The 18,896-nt window shown below is 34.3% G+C and overlaps 1 protein-coding gene across 2 annotated transcripts; it reads left to right on the plus strand.

The window, feature by feature from the left end:
- The first annotated feature begins 1,784 nt into the window (after positions 1–1,784).
- LOC106053948 (aspartate--tRNA ligase, cytoplasmic-like) lies at positions 1,785–18,456 on the plus strand. Of its 2 annotated transcripts, none has more exons than XM_013209640.2 (15): positions 1,785–1,806; positions 11,200–11,302; positions 11,963–12,134; positions 12,639–12,741; positions 12,852–12,954; positions 13,345–13,419; positions 13,892–14,060; positions 14,267–14,401; positions 14,633–14,780; positions 15,219–15,287; positions 15,895–16,015; positions 16,177–16,257; positions 16,783–16,894; positions 16,986–17,057; positions 17,353–18,456. In XM_013209640.2, the coding sequence occupies exons 1-15, from the start codon at positions 1,802–1,804 to the stop codon at positions 17,442–17,444; spliced, it is 1,560 nt and encodes a 519-aa protein (XP_013065094.2). In that variant the 5' UTR covers positions 1,785–1,801; the 3' UTR covers positions 17,445–18,456. The 2 variants fall into 2 exon arrangements, with proteins under 2 accessions (XP_013065094.2, XP_055859546.1); XM_056003571.1 differs by lacking the exon at positions 1,785–1,806 and adding an exon at positions 5,409–5,804.
- Positions 18,457–18,896: the final 440 nt, after the last annotated feature.

Raw genomic sequence — 18,896 nt, forward strand, 5'->3', positions numbered from 1 at the left:
CAGCCAGTAAAGGGTTCTGTAGGGTGCCTCTCCTGAGTCTACACAACTCTAACGAGGAAAGTAAATGAGGTTGGTCATTGTGCTGCTCGTTGACCATTGGACAAAGAAACATGACTCAAACATCATCTGTCCTAGAGATCGCAAGGTCTGAAGGTTTGTATTTCAACCAAAGTCCGTATACTTGCCATCTTATGGCGTTGAGCCTTATCATTTATAGATGTTGTCATCATAACACTGGTGAATCTCTAGTGGGTGAGAGAAAATAAAATAATTTTACTACATTTTATTATTATTATTTTGCTCAGGATTCCAGCAATAGTTGCTTTTTATCTTACTTATTTTCTGCTCCTTCTTTTTCGATTCCTTTCCATTTTGATTCCCATTAACACATTTCTACACTGTTCATGATAATAATTATGATTTGTGGCTTCGTAGCTGCTACTTGTGATCATGCGACAACTCAACCTAACCAATAGAAATTTGCATGTGACTGGAAATGTCATCTATAGGACTTGGAATGTTGTTGGTTTCTTTATAGATTCATCCGAATATATTCACACTAACGTCGATCTCTATAAGAAATAATGGCGTTACATTTCTTGTTTATCGTTTAGTGTGTATAAGGAATTGAAGTCTACTAGAACCACTATATGCGGATGTAGTTTTTTTTTTAAATCACTACGCTTAAAGTGTTGCATTTATAGAGCATAGTATAAAATCTTATACAAATTTTACTGACATTCATGCAGCCCTTTCGGTGGCCCTACCGGCCCATTTGCCAGAATAACCATTAAGTCAGTCCGCCCCTGGAAGGCAGGAGAGCCGCTGGTCGTCCACTACTAGGGTACACTGATGTATGCAAACGCGACACGAAGTTCTTCAAAATCGGCACTAGCATCTGGGAAAAGGTAGCACTGGATAGATCCACATGGAGAGAGAGCATAAAGGAAGGATCCCGGATTGCAGAAATAGAAAGAAGGTCGAAAGTGCAACAGCACCTTGTGATTACAGTAGTTCAACCTGTGACCGCAGCTGTGTATCAAGGATTGGCCTCTTTGGTCACACAAGAAGTTACAAAAGGAAAAGATCGTCTCTAGACGCGTAAAATTCCACAGAAAGATACATTAGCCTATACATTAAAACATAAATATGCTAAATGTTAATATTCGATTATCTCTGTTTTAAAAGATTGCTCCATATTACTATTGATGCTATTGTACTTCCTTTAAAAATACAATCCTTTATGAAATAATTAACTTTGGAATCTAATACTAAATTTAATTGTACACATCGAAAAGTACCACACACACACACTCTATGTCAATATTTATTTTATTGATTGTAACCTCTTTCCTATTTAAATTTAAATTGAGCCATTCACCTTAGCCCATTTATTTATATTAAATTTGGATCATTAATAAATGCGAGACACTTCTTACCAGTGCTTTTATATGACAGTAGGGCCTACGCACCGGTACGGCGTACCGGCACCTTTTTCAATGTGGGGAAAAATTATTACTTTTCTTGCATTTTAAAGTTTATTAGTAGTTAAAAGTTAGGCAATCCATCAGTGAGTACCGGCATCTATTTATTTACAAAAAAAAAACAACAACAACACTGCTTCTTACAAAACGTCAACCTGGCATACTATTCATAGTTTACTTGTTATTTAAAACGATATGACATCCAGTGAGAATACTTGTCTATCCAGTCACGTAGAACGACCTTAATAGTAGTCTGTATGTTTTGCTTATCGTGAAAGAAATAGAATAGAATTCCTTCAGCAAGTTCTAGGAAACCAATGAGGTAAGAAAAAGATATAAATGTGTATGTAAATAGAGACATTTCTAAAATTAGAATAAATAAATAAAATAAATTCTACGTTGTTTTTTTTTTTTTTTTTTTTGAAGCGATGGCAGAATTTCTTAAAATATAGTCTATCAATTATTCAGTCTTTCAACGCAGTGGTCTTCAATGGGGGCGCTAGCTCCCACCCGGGGGGGGGGGTGCGCTGTGAGCCAAAGGGGCGGTAAGAGGTGCGCTGGGCTTAAAATGGGGATTTAAGGTGAACTAAGAAACAAAACACAGAAGACTTTTTCATCTGGCAAAATAGACAAATTATAGTTAGCTTGCGTCTATAAACTAAAACAACGTTAGAAAATGTGTTCGGGAATCCCCTTTTTCTAAGTTTAAATTCTTACTCTGTTGCTGTTATAATAATTATAAGACTTTGTCTTCGAGTTTGAAGATTTATGAGGAATGCCGAATTTCCTGTGGCTACGCAACCATATAACATAAAAAATTATTGTTTAATAGTTATAAAATTAAATTAAATTATCTATTATTGACAGTCAATCAATAAATAAATGACATTTCATTCAAATTTGCTTTGTCACGATTCTTTGTAACTATTTTCTTGAAAAAAAAAAGGGGGGGGGGGGCGCCGAACAATGCTTCTTCTTTCTATGTTGTTATGAAAAGCGTCTTGTTTATGTAGATCAAAACCAAACCAAACCTCTCTATTTTTAAAGTTATATCATGTCATCGTCACTAAGTCAAAACTGCCCCCTATTCCCGAAACAAATTTATATAACTAATTCCCAATCGTGCTATAACAGCCATAAAATGAATAATTTGACATAGTTTCCTAGTTACTACGTCATCGTCCTTGGTTGTCTGGGAGATACTGATTTCGAATGGCTTCGAGATTGTGAAATTTAATAGTCCCTAAAACGCACATTAAATTGCTTATATCTAAATAATAGCAAAGAATTTATGTATAATATTTCGTATGTATGTTTTTTTTAAGCATTATGAAACAAATAAAAAGTATTACACCGGTTTGCGTGTTTGACACCAAAACCTCTTCAGTTGGTCTTTAAGTGGGGAAAAAAACGCATTACCGGTACCGGTGCATTCAGAAAACGTTTTAAATATTATTTTGGAACCTTGAACTACAAATGCTGACTTAGATTGAAATATCTTGATCTAAAAATAATTGTTTAGAAGTCCCACTTTTTGTTCACTCTTCAGCATACCACAACTAAATCCCCCCCCCCCGATTTTTTTGCTTTGTGCTGCCCGTCTACCCATCTGTTTGTTACGTTTTCGTCAGAAAGACGTAAGTTTTAATGACTATCTGGCACTCTACACACTCTGATTTCGTACAATCGTCGGCGAGTTGAGGCTCCATTAAAGCTTCTACTTAATTAAGGATTCCCATTTAGGGTGTCTATGTAGCCTACTATTTATAATATAGGGTGACTATATAGCATACTATTTAGGGTGGCTATATAGCCTACTATTTAGGGTGACTATATATTATATATAATTATTTATAATATTGGTCGACTATAGGCCTATATAGCCTACTATTTATGGTGACTATATAGCCTACTATTTTGGGTGACTATATAGTATATAGCCTACTATTTAGTGTTTCTCGATCTAAACACTCACTTTAAGTGTTCACGCTTCTCGTTTTTTTTTTTTATATTGCAATTCCACAGGGCTCAACAGAGATGTGTCTTTGGCTAGCTCTAGGTATCACGTTCTTCTAAGTTTACTAATTGTGGTTGGCTCATACATATCTTGACAATTGAGTCTAGGCTTCTGCGATGTTGTATTGTTATGCTTATTTTGTTTTTTGTTTTGAAATTATGCTTTTAGAGTTGCTATTTCAATAGCGGGATGTAATCTAACAATGAAGTGGAAGGGGGGGGGGGGGGGTTCAGCACGGCTATAAGCCTAGATCTATGAAATTAAAGAAATTGCATAGACAGCAAATTATTTATGAAGGAATAATTTTGAAACTGATTGTACTTTTTCTGTAATACCTGGCCTAAAAGACAAGATCTATTCACTTAACATACTGAAAAGGAAGCCGACCTAATCGTCATTTTATTTTGGTCTATTTATAAACAAAGTAAGATATCGTAACAAGATTGGCACAAAAAAAACAAAACAACAAACAAACGGTTGGGGGTTTATAAATATCTTTTAGGGGTGCTTTAGTTTGGCCTCAGATGCCCCCCACCACTTGATGCCCCGTGCTATTAGGATTAGTTTTGCTTTTATTTAGACCGCGTCTAACAAGAAGTGGAAAGAACCGTTGAAAGAACCGTTGAAAGAACCGTTGAAAGAACCGTTGAGCACTTAGGAGGTAAAAGGAACGAGTGTACGATATTTCATGCGGATACAACATTTTAAGAGATCTCGCGATCTATCAGTGCAGTAGCGACCCTATCGGGGTGGGCAAGTGGGGCGACCGCCCCAGGCTCTGCAACTGAGCGGAGCCCCGCGTTCCTAGATGTTCTTGTCACCTTCAGCTTCGCAATCCAGATCAGTTCTCATTAACTAGGATTGTTACTCAATATTTATCTGGAATCAGATGTCCTTTATGGTTTTTATGAACTATGTGACCCGGGAAAGGCTTTTATCCCGAGGTCAGGATGAGAAATGGGCTCATCACCAGCTCCTCTGTCAGGAGTCCCCCGGCAACTAGGTGTTCACGTAATTACACCCGGCTTGTCATGTTGCACGGTCCTCCAAGCCCCGACATGAGTTCCTCCCCTCATGCGGGGCCTGAGGCCCAAGCCCCATGCGGGGTCCTTATGCCCATACTGTTCCATTGCACCCGTGAGGGGACAAATCACCACTGCGGAACCGGGCGATGGGGGCTTCAGACTGGTTATCAAGTCTTTTTCACATCCCCACCACGTGCAGGTACACTCGCTAGAGCATACAGTGTTAGCTCACTGGGAGCCATGTTAGCTATCGTTCTTGGCCTATCCACTTCCCCGTGCGGACGTTTCCACGATGAGGCGACGGGAGCTGGTAATCCTCTGCAATATTTTGGAAGCCTTCCCTACCAATTACCGTTCAGTAAAAGGCCAATAATACAGTGCCTATAGTCTATAGTACAGTACAGTACCTACGTAAGGTTTTGTAGCAAAAATAAGGCTTACAACGTTAGAGGCTTACACCATTAGCGTGGTGTGGTATAGGGCCCCTCATATGACACTCGCCTAGGGCCCCGCGCTGACTCGGTGATATTTTACAACTCTATAGTTTGGGGAAGTAAAAACAACAACAACAACAACAAAACGAAAGTGTTTTTTCTTTCCAAAATATTAACCTTAACACGTTGCTGGACATTGCGTGAGAAGTAGCCGGATATAAAATTTGTAACCAGTAATCGATTATCTCTCTATTTTAAAAGATTACCCATTATATCACGCTTACTGTTGTACTTTTCTTAAAAATGAAAACGTTTCTTATGATAGATCTATATTTTGTGAATTGATTAAATATAGATCTAGACGTCTAAACTATATAAAGTATTTTTAGTGCTGAAGTAAATAAATAAGAAATTTGTATAAAAGTAAAGCTTAGCCAAAGACCTAATATAGTTTTACATAAGAAGTTTAATGTCTGCAATCTAAAAGACTAGTCTGTAAATCCATGACATTAATATTCACACTTTCACATAAGAATTGTACATTATGTGTATTCAAATATTTTAAATGATTTGATTGTTTACATTTTGAAAACTTATTTTTTTATTATTAGATAAAAATAGAATATAGTTATCGGGAAATACAATTCCGCAAACTGTAGAGTCGAATATGAAAGTTTAGATCCGATTCCCATTGCCTTGATGCTACAGTACCGGTGTGGAACGTAAATAGACAATTTTACACACAGTGGCATATTGTGTATTTATCTAAAATATAGTGTAAATAATTCAGTGATAGTTCTAAACTTCCATAAAAATCAACAATGAGTGGAGAAGAAGCTATTGGGTATGTTGATTATTTAGATCTATAACTATTGTAGATCTAGGACAATCTTGAACCTAGCCTCTAGGCTCTACTTCTAGTTCTACTCTAGAGTCTAGACTCTAGGCCTGAGTCTAGGCCTATACTATATATATAGTAATATAGTATAGATGATCTAGTAGGTCTAAGACTAAGTCTAACTCTAGAGTCTATTTTTTTTTTAGCTAGATTGATCAATTGATGATTATAATTATTTAAAAATTAAATTATTAGTTTAGAATAGTAACATTATGTTATTAACATAGTTTAGATCTTAACTACATTTCTACTTCTACAATTAACTACAACTACCTACACTGCTAGTCAGTGCTAGTGCTACACTCAGTCTAACTTTAACTTAACTACTAAAAATCTAGACAGACTATTATTATATAAATAATAAAACTAGATCTAGTCTATCTAGAAATCTAGATTATTAGTAGAGATATAGTCAATATAGATCTTCTAGTAACTACAGTGAAAAGTGACAGTCTTTAGTCACTTTAGACTTTAGACTTAGTCACTTTAGACAAGATCTAGTCATTCTAGTCTAGTAAAGACTAAAGAGTCTCTAAAGTTTAGAGTCTAAACTAGTCTAGAGTAGACTAATGATAATTATTCTTTGACTTATATTAATTAGTTCTAGATCTAGAATCTAGACCAGTGTTTCTCAAACTTTTTTGTACGCCGGCACAGTAAAAAAAAACTAAAGAAATTTCACGGCACTCCACGATGAGCAACAGTTGTTTTATAATGAAAAGAAAAAAAGATTTAACCAGTTTTTAAGTGTATTACATTTAATGTGAAGAGTGTGCCTGTTTTTGAGAGCAAATGCGATCTAATCAAGGCTCCAAAGTCGCATTTCATCATCTATTGTAAGAAGTCTCACTCTTTTTTTAGACTTGATTTCAGTCAGTGCTGAAAATCCAAACTCAAAAAACCATGAAGATACAAATGGAAGAATTATTTTAATTGCTTTTAAACTGATTGCAGGATATAACTTGTTGATTAAAATCCGAAACACATCCAGGCATTTCTTGGCAAAATTTGACTTAAGAACTGCATCGTTTTTTCAATCAATGAGCTTCCAAATTGATAGCTGACCCATCCATATTCATTACTTCCAACTGTTGGAAAGTAAAGCTGCAATGCTGACTACAGGTGTGTCAAGGTGTCTAGAATTTCGGGGGTGATTTCTTTATTTGAAGCACATTCATTGTAAGTAGGAAAGCAGTCGAAGAGCTAACACCCCTTTCTGTCACAATGGAACGATCCACTACTATTACTGGTTGTTGTAGAGGAGATGTCATCCCAACGTAAAATAAAAATTTAATAGTAGGCAGACCTGTGTAACGCTGCACGTATGGCGTTCTGAAAACTCCCGCGGCACACCTGCAAATCTTCGGCGGCACACTAATGTGCCGCTGCACACAGTTTGAGAAACACTGATCTAGACTATAAGACTGACTAATGACTGACACTAAATGTGACTAAATAATGACTAATACTAAATACTAGACTAATGAAGTAATGACTAAAAAAGATGTATAAATTCTACAGACCTTTCTTCCAGTTAAGAAGATATGATAAGATTGTGCAGTATTAATTTAATTCTAGATGTCAAATCTAAATCTAGTATTATAATTACTGTTTTATTATCTAGATAGAATTATGGGTATAGAATTAATTAGATTGATTGGATAATAATAATACATAGTCACATAGTGTTGTGGTGTCGTCTTAAATACTCTTACTCTTATCATTATCATGATTATGACATAGTCATAGTAGATATAGATAGATTCAGATAGATCAAAATCTAAATGTAGATCTATAGATTAGTAGAGAGTAGAGAAGACACACTAGTGATTACTATATCTAGAAAATATAGATCTATAGAATAGACTAGATCTATAGGTCTAGATCTAGTGTAGATGAATATCATGAATATTATAAATAAATTTGTTTGTTTTACTATATAAATTAACATTTACATGTGTCTCGACCCCCTAATACAATTTTCCACTAGACTGCAACCCCAAACCATTTTTTTTTTTTTGTTGATAGGCATGTGAATGTGATTTAGCTAGTGTTTTAAAATTGTTATCAAAATGTATATCTACTTATATCCATGTTGTTAATTCCATTGTTAGAAACTGATCAAAAGTTTTATTTAGTGTAAAATATATTTGTGCTTAAATTTTTTAAAAGTGTATATTTTATGACTATTACATGTTGATAATATTCACGTTGCATGCATAACTGACAATTAAAAAAAATATTGCTAAACATGGAAAAAGTACAGTGTTTGATACAGTAAACTACATTACTACAAAATATTTGCAATATATAGTATTTTCAAACACGCCAAAGTTAGGGCAAAGGTTGAGGTTGTTTCTGTTTCACTACATTAGTAGTTCATGAGCAGTCTTTGTAAGAACACACCTTCTTCATCAAGTTTAGTTTTGTATTTAGACTTGATAACTTACAAGCAAAAAAAAACATGTTTCACACAGATATGTTTTTGGAAATGGAATAGGAAGTCGTGAAAAGAATCTCAAATAGAACAGAATGACTCCTAACAATTGACCCAAAATTGTGTAACTAACTGATATTGAAGAGAAATATTTAGCAGCATTGTAATGCGTTTGGCAGTGTCTTCGTTGCTACTATATGACGATGAATTTAGGTGAATTCATATGGTGACTATCTTGTACCAAAACATTGAAATCCAAAAATTAACCAAATTTGTCAATTACATCACAAGCTGTAGAGCTGTTTCAAGAAGTTTGCCTAGAAACTAATCTTTGAAATCGCTATTATGTATGTATCTGAACAAAACCAGTAATTGTGAACAATTTACAATGTCTGTGGATTTATCAAGCTGGATGCTTAATATAGGAAAAGGAGCAGACATCATTTCCTGAATTACCTGATTGATAATATCAAAAACATGTCAATATTCTCCTGTGAACAGTGCCATTAGATATGGACATTGCACTAAATTTATTCACTAATTTGGTTTCAATCATAACTCTAGCCATGCCTCGACAATGGTGTGAGGTTTCATAGTTCTGGCAATTTTGAGAGCCACCAATAAAGAAAGTTTTAGGGTCGCTATGTTTGAATTATGGAACTTGAGTCAAGTCAGAATTTTTTGCTCCATCTTTAACACTAAATTACAGGATGTCCTTATCAGCAAATCTCAGATGTTTGTTTGGCTTCATACATTTGACAGAGAGAGCTTCATTACAAATGACACAAAGGAATATTTCAAATCATACTTTATATAGTAAAGTAAAACAATACCTCAAAAATCAGCATTTTCTTTTTTTAACGTTCTTTTTACTAAGTGCCCTCTGTATCCTCCATGTTCATAGATCTATATTTGTCACTCCCATTTTTTGTTTCATTTTATTGATGTTTAACAATCGATTCATAACTTTATACAAATGTGATTTGAGTAATGTCCATTCTCCTTAGTATCCCAAATAAAAATCTATATCAACTATGGTTTAAATATGCTTGTTTTAACACATTAAAAAAATCCCAATGACAAATAGCTAGAAAAAAATCATATTGTCTAAGACGACCCCTGGCAAATGGCATTCGATCCCGAAAGGGTTGCGACCCACAGGTTGAGAACCCCTGCTATATATAGATATCTAGAGATATATTGAAATGTTTATATTTGTTATATTTACTTATAAAGTAAAATCATTGACAGATTCTAGGTCTGGATTCTATATTATAAGTTAACCTGTAGATTAGTCTAGATCTATAAGTAAAAATGGACAAATGACGAGTGACTGTATTAGTGATTAGTGTATATAGTAAATGAATTAATTTGATGGAAAGAAAACAACAAACAATTAACTAAAAATTCCATATTTTATATGTCTAGCCTAAAATAAATTTACCCTCAGCTAAATCTAGGCTTTAATAATAATAAATGTTTATGATCCATGATGAAATTTGTTTGGCAATTTTGCACGTAACAATACATTATGAGAGTAAACAATTTATATGATAGCACACAAATATACCACAGTTTCTCTTAGAATTTACAACAATATGTGACATTTTAGTTGGCAAAAGAACAAAAGAGTTCTTGTGTCTCTTTGTTCTTGTGATATCTCTTTTGTGATGGTAAAATGATAAAATTCTGAATCTGAGGTAGTTGTTTTTTTTATGCTTAAAATCTTTATATAGCTTTCTTAGAAATGCTTTTCTTGAATAGCTGGCCAAGTGTGGGTTTTTTTTTGGCCAATGATCTTACTAGGAGCATTTAAGATAAATTTTATAACGTTTTTTTGACTAACCAGGCAGAGATGTTGAAATCTAAAATAGTATATATATAGATGCTAGCATGGTCAAACATTGACTAGGCTTTTTTGCTAACAATAAAGGAAGATATTTTTCTTTGTAGCTTTAATCTTTATTCTTCTTTTTTGATGATGTAATCTGTTTGCTGTGAAATTTAATTTATCCTGTAATACAGTTACTTAAAAGTTTGAACTATTTCAACGCTCTCCCCAAATACTGAAACAATAGCATTTTGTTTCTTTACCTTTTGGAAGTTGATCATCATTTCTTTGTTGTTGTTTTTTTTCCATCAATATTAAAAATTTGTCATCACAGGAGGTCCTTGAATGTTATGTCAGTCCTAAATTATGCTGTTTTGTGGTTATGACACATCTCCGATATACCATATAAAGCCTTGTTTTGACTTAGGTGGTTTTGTGTCATAAATGTTGAAAACACAAAATTCTTGCAGACTAACCTACAGCAGTATTTCATGAAGATAGGCCTGCAAGAGATCCTGTACCCTCTATCTCAGCTGCCTCTACACCTGCCCCAGTACCTTCTGCTTCGCCCTCCTCCAATAAGCCTAATCCCTTTTTTTTTTAATTACTGTTTTGTATTTCTTTAATGTATTTTTTTATAATTATGCATAGTCCTGCTATAGGATAGGTGTTAAGCCACTAAGCAGTTGTCAGAAACTATCTCCCCCATCACTAAGAGAAGGGATATAACTCCATTTCATTTATTAAAAAGAAATCATTTTTTGACTAAATTCACAAAAAAACAAAAAAACTGTTGTAATTTGCGTCAGCTGCCTACACACACACAAAATTACCCCTGTCCGCATCACCAGAGTTATAACAGTATTTACAAACAGTATGTTTGTATGTTCTGAGTTTCGTTACAGGATTAATGAAATAAAACTTATATTAGTTTGTGATAATAATTGAGGAATTGTGATAGCAATGGTACTATGAACAAAATGTTATTTGTAATGCTTTAGAGAAGAAAAAAGTTTACTTAATACAGAAGTTTCTACTAATAGTCTACATTGACAATTCTTGCTTTTCCACAGACCAGATGGAGTACCTCTGTCAAAAAAAGCTTTGAAAAAACAGCAGAAAGAAGCAGAAAAGGCAGCCAAAAAAGCTCTGCACAAAAAGCCAAATGAAGGAGAAGTAATTTAATATATTTTGGTTTAATTTTTCAAAACCTTGACAGTTTTTGTATTAATTATACCTTTTCTTTGTAAATTCGTAAATCATGGCAGATTATTTTTGGTTATAAATAAAGATATGAGCATTTTTTGGACTTTTGCATGTGACCAATAGATAGATATTTTTGTGTAATTAGCAGATCCATCCCCCATCATATCTGTCAGAAGCATCTTCTTTAACTTCTTTATTTTATGTTAGGTTTGGCAGCTTAAAGTCTGCCACTCATACAGACATAAAGTTACACTTGTGTCATTTTATCTTTTAAAAGTAAAGTAAAGTACTCCTTTCATACTTTGTAATCTATAGGGCAGATGATGTAAAGGTCATCTGTTTTTTGTGGCCCATGATTAACGAGGGTGTCATGTGGCCACCACAAAAAGCTGCCGCCTTTATTTTTCCCCAACTAATGTCAGGTATTCATTTGAGCTGGGTGGACTCAGAGGTACCTTAAAGATCCCGGAATTCAAAATCCAAGTCTTCAACAAGATGCAAACCCAGGACCCCAGGTTTAGAAGCCAAGCTCAGCCACAATGCCTCCATTTAATTTTATCCCTTAACCACTATATATTTTTTCAATAATGTAATCTTCATATAATACTAAAAAATATATTTTATTTTCAGAAAGAGGAACAAGAGCAGGAAGACTTATCCAAAGGACACTATGGCGTGTTACCCTTGAATCAGTCACAAGAGCGAATTCAGCGTCGATTGTACAAAGTCTCGGAGTTAGTACCCGGCATTGCTGGGCAGAAAGTTTGGGTTAGAGGAAGATTGCATACATGTCGCAGTAAAGGTTAGTTTTAGCTGTTGTTCATGAATTCTAAACTGAGAATCTCATGCTTGTGTCTCAGATGCTGACATTCAAAGTTTTTTTTTTTTGTAGGTTCCGAAGTCTTCAAAGACTGAATCCTGAGATTTATTGGCTAAAGCAAATGGGATTAATCCTTATCCTTGTCAAAGGTCACTTTGGTTAACTAAACAAATGTGTCCCATTTACTGCAAAGTTTTGAAGAGAACTTATGTTTTCCTTCTTTGTCCCTCCTATTTCTTTGCCCTTCCATGGTAATTTCCTGGTTTGGCTTTTACATGACAACCTGGTTATTTGCTGGTTGGCTTGCACCATGCATTTCTACCCTGAAGAAAGTATGATAAAAAAATCCCCCAGCTTTCTAAATAAAAGAAAAGGAAAAATAAAGATAAGAAAAGAAAAGAACATGTTTTATTTCTGCTTCTATTAGTAAAGCTGAGCTTAAATTTGAAATGAATTCTAACTAATTTCTGTTTGACATCCTTCCAGGTAAACAATGTTTTTTTGTGATTCGACAACAGAAGTGGACAATTCAGGTCATGGCAGCTCAGAGTGAAGTTGTTAGTAAGCAGATGATTAAATTCATTTCTGGGTAATCATTTTATTTTTATTTCAAAATAATTTGGTCAGACTTTGTTAAATGTTTTGAGATATCTGACTAATTGTGTCATGGGATGTTAACTTGGGATTCTTTATGTACAGAATCACAGCGGAGTCCATCATTGATGTAGAGGGTGTGGTACAGACAGTTAGTCAGAAAATCCAATCCTGCACTCAACAAGATGTGGAGTTGCATGCTCACCAGGTGAATATTTGTTGCATATGTTAGTTTGGTAACCAGGTAGCTGCTGGACAACAGTTAACTAAGCTTTAGTGTGGCTAGCACAGTTGTCTTAGCCCTCTAAACAAATGTCAAGTACCCATCTTCCATACATCTAGCTTCTATTGGGATATCATCTCAAGACTCACAGCTTGGCAGTGAAACTATTTATCCCTCTTTTTGAATAATTTGAGGTGAAAGGTATAATTTTTTTAAAAATTTAATTCGACAAACACCAGCTGCCATTAAAATGTTCATATTTAACAGTTATCTCTTCATTTATATTTTAGACCAGGAGAACACACAATTTTGTAATGTCTCAGTTTATTGCCAAGTACTACAATAAATAAATCATGTTTTTTTTATTTATTTCAGGTTTGGGTTGTCAGTGCCGCTGAACCTAGATTACCTCTGCTGATTGAGGATGCTAGTCGTCCAGAGGGAGAAGGTGTAGGTGGTGTTTTTTTTTTTAATGCCTGTTTAGGAAATATAACCTTTGTCTTCAATCTTGATTTTGCACGCAACAATATTTATTAGCTAAAAACAGATATTCATGCTTCCAAATACGTTTTTCCTTTCAAACTTTGGGCTCAATAGAGGATGTAAAAGTTCATCTGTTTCTAAAGCAGATGGTCAACGAAAGTGTCAAAGGGCCAGAAAAAAAAAGCTATTGCTTTTCTTAGCTAATAGGCACCTATAAGAATAGGGTGGACTCATCAATGTCCTGAGAATCCCAAACTTCAAAACCACAGGCTTCAAAGGGATATGAACTCCTGACCCTTTGGTGTTAAAACCTAACACTTTAAAATTTAGATACCACACATCTTATGTAAATTTTTTAATAATATTAATAACGGATGTCTAAAGTACATTTTTGCTGGGATATGTTTTTAGCCTTAAGCAAATTGTTTTAAAATTTCAGGAGCTGGCCACTGTAAACCAAGACACAAGGCTGGACAACAGAGTTCTAGATCTGCGCACTTTGACTAGTCAGTCTATTTTTAGATTGGAGGCTGGTGTATGTCGTCTCTTCCGTGACTATTTGACATCAAAGGGATTTGTTGAAATCCACACCCCTAAGATTATCTCAGGTAGAATTCTCTTTCAAAATAATTTTAATTAATAGTAATATTTGGACCCACATTTCTCTACTTCCTTTGACCCCTCAGACTTTTTTTTTTTTGTTGTTGCATTGTGTACACACCCTAATCACTAAAGCTTACTTGCTTAAGCTTTGAATAAAAACATGTTATTAGATCTTGAAATGCTAAAAATATACTTTGGTGTTTTGTTTTAGCTGCATCTGAAGGTGGAGCCAATGTTTTTGAAGTGACTTACTTTAAGAGCAAAGCATACATGGCCCAGTCCCCGCAGCTGTATAAACAGATGGCTGTATGTGCCGAGTTTGACAAAGTCTTCACAGTGGGTTCAGGTACCATTACTTGTTTTATACTACACTAAGTATTAAGAGCACTAGGTGATCAAAAAATGTAATTCTTAGACAAACAAGAATTTAAAAGAAAAATACATTTTCTTCATAACCTTATAAGACACTGCAATAAGAGTAGCATATTTTTTATTATTATGTTTTATCTTCAAATTATTCTCTTTTCTAAGAACTATTTTGTTTATTTTTCTTAATGTTTTTTTTTTTTTAATGCAGTGTTTCGTGCTGAAGATTCCAACACTCATAGACATTTAACAGAGTTTATTGGCCTAGATCTGGAAATGGCTTTCAACTATCACTACCATGAAGTTCTAGAGGTGATAGGAGATATGTTTGTCAACATCTTTAAAGGTCTACAGGAACAGTAAGTAGTTGGACAGATATTGTTTTCAAGCTTTTGAAACAGCAAACGTTTATTGCATTGTGAATCTTTAAATTGCTTTTTATTGTTTTATTGTTCTTGACTATTAGGCTCTGATTATTCCAAAGTTTCAAGTAAAAAAGAAAAAAAAATTCAATCTTAATTCCAGGCTATTGATTAGACCAATGTAATGTAATAACATAAGTAAAATGAATACATTTAAGAAACATATGAAGACAGCAGATTAAAGTAGACTAGTACTACTACATTGAACATATACACGCAAAGTAAAGTTAAACACTTAGATTTAAGACCTATCTTTAAAAATTCTTAGCTCAGACTTACTAATACAAAAACTCATGATTACTTTCCTAGATCCATGTATAGGCTAAGAAAACCATTAACTGAACAAAATTTAAATATGAACCTTTTTTCTTTTAGGTACGCAGAGGAGATTAGTTTAGTCAATAAACAGTTTCCTGCAGAACCATTTAAATTTTTGGAACCAAGGTATGCTATTAGAAAGTTAATACACCAGTATTATTATTATGAAATACACAAAAAAAGTAATTGCTATAAATAGCTTAAGAATTTGTTATATTTTGTAATATATTTATAGAGACATCATTGCCACATTACTAATCCTTATCAGAACCAACTTAGACAAGAAAAAAGAATTCTCATGATGAATGGAGAAAGTCATAAGCCTCATGTGATTAAATGTATTGAAAATGTCAAACCTTTCAGTGTTAAAATGTGGGGTGTGGGGGGAGGGGGGCAGTTGAATACAAACAGCAGTCAGACTTTCTATCAACACTATTTCAGATGAAAATTTTCTTTGTTACATTAACTTTATCCTTTTGCTTCTACTAAGGCAAGCATGTATACTAATATTCAAAATGTTTAAGTTGAATTTGTGATGCACTATTATTTAAAATGTGTTTTTGCCTTGAATAAATAACTAAAAATATTACGACATTTAAAACAAAACTTCCCATCACCAATGTTTTGCAGAACTAATGCTGGTCCAGAATAAATTAGGTTGGTTATGCAAGGACCCACTGTAGAAATAAATATAGTCAAACCTGAGTTTTAAAATGTTTCTTCTTGTCTCTAGTTTAATCCTGAACTACAAAGATGGTGTGGAGATGCTGAAACAAGCTGGCATTGAGATGGGGGATGAAGAAGATCTTTCAACACCCAATGAGAAGTTACTGGGCAGATTAGTGAAAGCTAAGGTACTTGTATTTTATTGATAAATTTAGATTTTATATAGATATTTACATATTAATAAATATTATTTATTATTCTCCTAATTCAAGAGATATTGTTAAGTATAATCAAGTAAATATATGCTATGTTTCAAAACAGTTTTCAGTTGTTCATTTTTCTGTTCCAGTATGACACTGATTTCTTTATCCTGGACAAATTCCCACTAGCTGTTAGACCTTTCTACACCATGCCCGATCCACAAAATCCTGTAAGTTTTGAATATTTCATTTTTAAACCATTCACTCCTATCTCTGGTAAAATAAAAAGTCAGGGATAACTCTTTGCACATTTTTTTAAATGTTTGGAACATTGAAATCTCAAAACAGTTTCTAAGCTTATACATTGGCGATTGGCCCACACATTTCATTGTGGTTTATGGCCTGTCACTGTATTGGATATTTCGTTGCTTTGGTCACATCAGTTGCGCGGAGAGGGGGGAACTGCTGTGTGGGCGACATCGTTCCGACCATAAACAATGCCCAGGCTTTCATCTCACTTCCATATAAGGAAGTGTGCTCTGAGATGAACCATTGTTGTTCTACCACTGAAGGAGGCCAATATTACCAATATTATGTCCTATCAACACTGCGCCATAGAGCTAATTCTTGGTGCTAAGAGACACTCACTTTTAAGTAGCTGAATGTTCTGCTCTGGAAACTTGCTTGTTTTGGCCTATGAAGCAGAAACCCAAAGTGACATGAGATTTGAATTGCTTTATTCTCCTCTTTTCCAGAAATGGTCCAATTCTTATGACATGTTTATGAGAGGGGAAGAGATTTTGTCTGGGGCTCAGAGAGTTCATGACCCAGAGTTCCTCATTAAAAGAGCTCAAGTGCACAAAATTGGTAAGTAGAATTGTTCACATAGTCTGAAGCACATTGAAATTCCCCAGTCTTGGAGCTTATTGGTCAGTATTTGTTTTTTTTCACTCCACAGATCTGGACAAGATCAAAGGATACATTGACAGTTTTAGATATGGTGCTCCACCTCATGCTGGGGGTGGTATAGGTAAGAACTTGTACACTTTGTATTGTTAGTTTAGTGCTGACACATGAAAAAAACAACTATACTTTATATTTATAAATGACTTTAAACTTGTCAAGAACTACTGTGTTAGATGTCACCATTTTACTGTTTCTTTGAAGGTAGTCTTCAAGAAATTTCTGAAGATGTAAATAAAAAATTATGGCAATGGCAAGTTCAAAGAACTCTTGATAGATAAAAAGATAAGGGTTAGGGTTAGGGTCTCAATCTAGTATAATGTGGGAAAAACTCTAAATATATCTTTATTTCTCATCTCCAGGTTTAGAGAGAGTGACTATGCTGTATCTAGGACTGGACAATATCAGGAAAACATCACTGTTCCCTCGTGACCCTAAAAGGCTGACCCCTTAAATATGATTCTCAGTTGAGCTCTTCATAAAAATCGTGACATTAGAACTGAAAAAAAAAAACTTACTTCTGATTAACATTAAGGCAAAACTATATCATTTCCTGCTTTGCCAATTTGTTGACTTCTCAAAGTGTAGCTTCAAAAATATTTCCCTTCCTATTATTGTTAACTTATATTGAATGCTGTGTCTGTCACATATTGACCATGTCCTATTGAATGCTGTGTCTGTCACATATTGACCATGTCCTATTGAATGCTGTGTCTGTCACATATTGACCATGTCCCATTGAATGCTGTGTCTGTCACGTGTTGACCATGTCCTATTGCATGCTGTGTCTGTCACATATTGACCATGTCCTATTGAATGCTGTGTCTGTCACATATTGACCATGTCCCATTGAATGCTGTGCCTGTCACATATTGACCATGTCCTATTGAATGCTGTGTCTGTTACATATTGACCATGTTCTGTTGAATGCTGTGTCTGTTACATATTGACCATGTTCTGTTGAATGCTGTGTCTGTTACATATTGACCATGTTCTATTGAATGCTGTGTCTGTAATATGTTGAACATGTCCTATTGAATGCCGTATCTGTCACATATTGACCATGTCCTATTGAATGCTTTGTCTGTTACATATTGGCCATGTTCTTGATCATGTTCTTGTTCTGTTGTAAAGCCTACCATTAACTTATTTGTTGTGTGTATATGAAGTCAACATAAATTATTACTTAGTGTCAGATCTACATCAGTAGATTAAAAGTCACAATCAGACTTAAATAAGTGCAGAGAAGTTCAGAGTGGAGTGAACTCGACAAAAAGAATAATGCATATATCATGTAAAAATGCAGTTTTATTTTTAACACGTAGTTGTATCTGCCTAGATAGTTCAGACCTAATTTTCAATCAAATTTTCTAAGACAATGGTAGAAATTTTTAGTTATTTGAATGCTAGAATATTTTTGTATGTGATTGCAAAATGTACCAAAATAAAAACTATGTTGAAGACAATTTTGTATGTATTATGTTCAACTCTTTGTTGTATTTGAAAAAAAAATAAATTAATAACTTGTACAATAAAATGTGAAGTACCAGAACATACAAATGTTATTTTTATCAAACTTTTTTCCACTTGAATCATCTAGATCAGTGATGCCCAAAGTACAGCCCGTGACACCAACCTGCCGAAACGTCGCACAAAAAGTAGAGAATCCTTCCCCCTTCAAAAAAGTTGAAAATGTATTTTTACCTTCTTTAGGGTCCTCACTTTTTCTCTGATGGATTGGTACCATGACCTTTAACAAGTGCGTTTATGAGTTTCTGAAATGGAACTCATCGTGGAGTCTGCCAGGAAAAGAGAATGGATCTTTTTTGTCGAACATGATAAGTCAACATATTTGTTTTGTAAAGAAAGTCTGGCTGTTTCAAAAACAACATATACAGCGGCATTA

Source organism: Biomphalaria glabrata, chromosome 11 (assembly GCF_947242115.1).
Source record: "Biomphalaria glabrata chromosome 11, xgBioGlab47.1, whole genome shotgun sequence".
NCBI classification, from domain to species: Eukaryota; Metazoa; Mollusca; class Gastropoda; family Planorbidae; genus Biomphalaria; species Biomphalaria glabrata.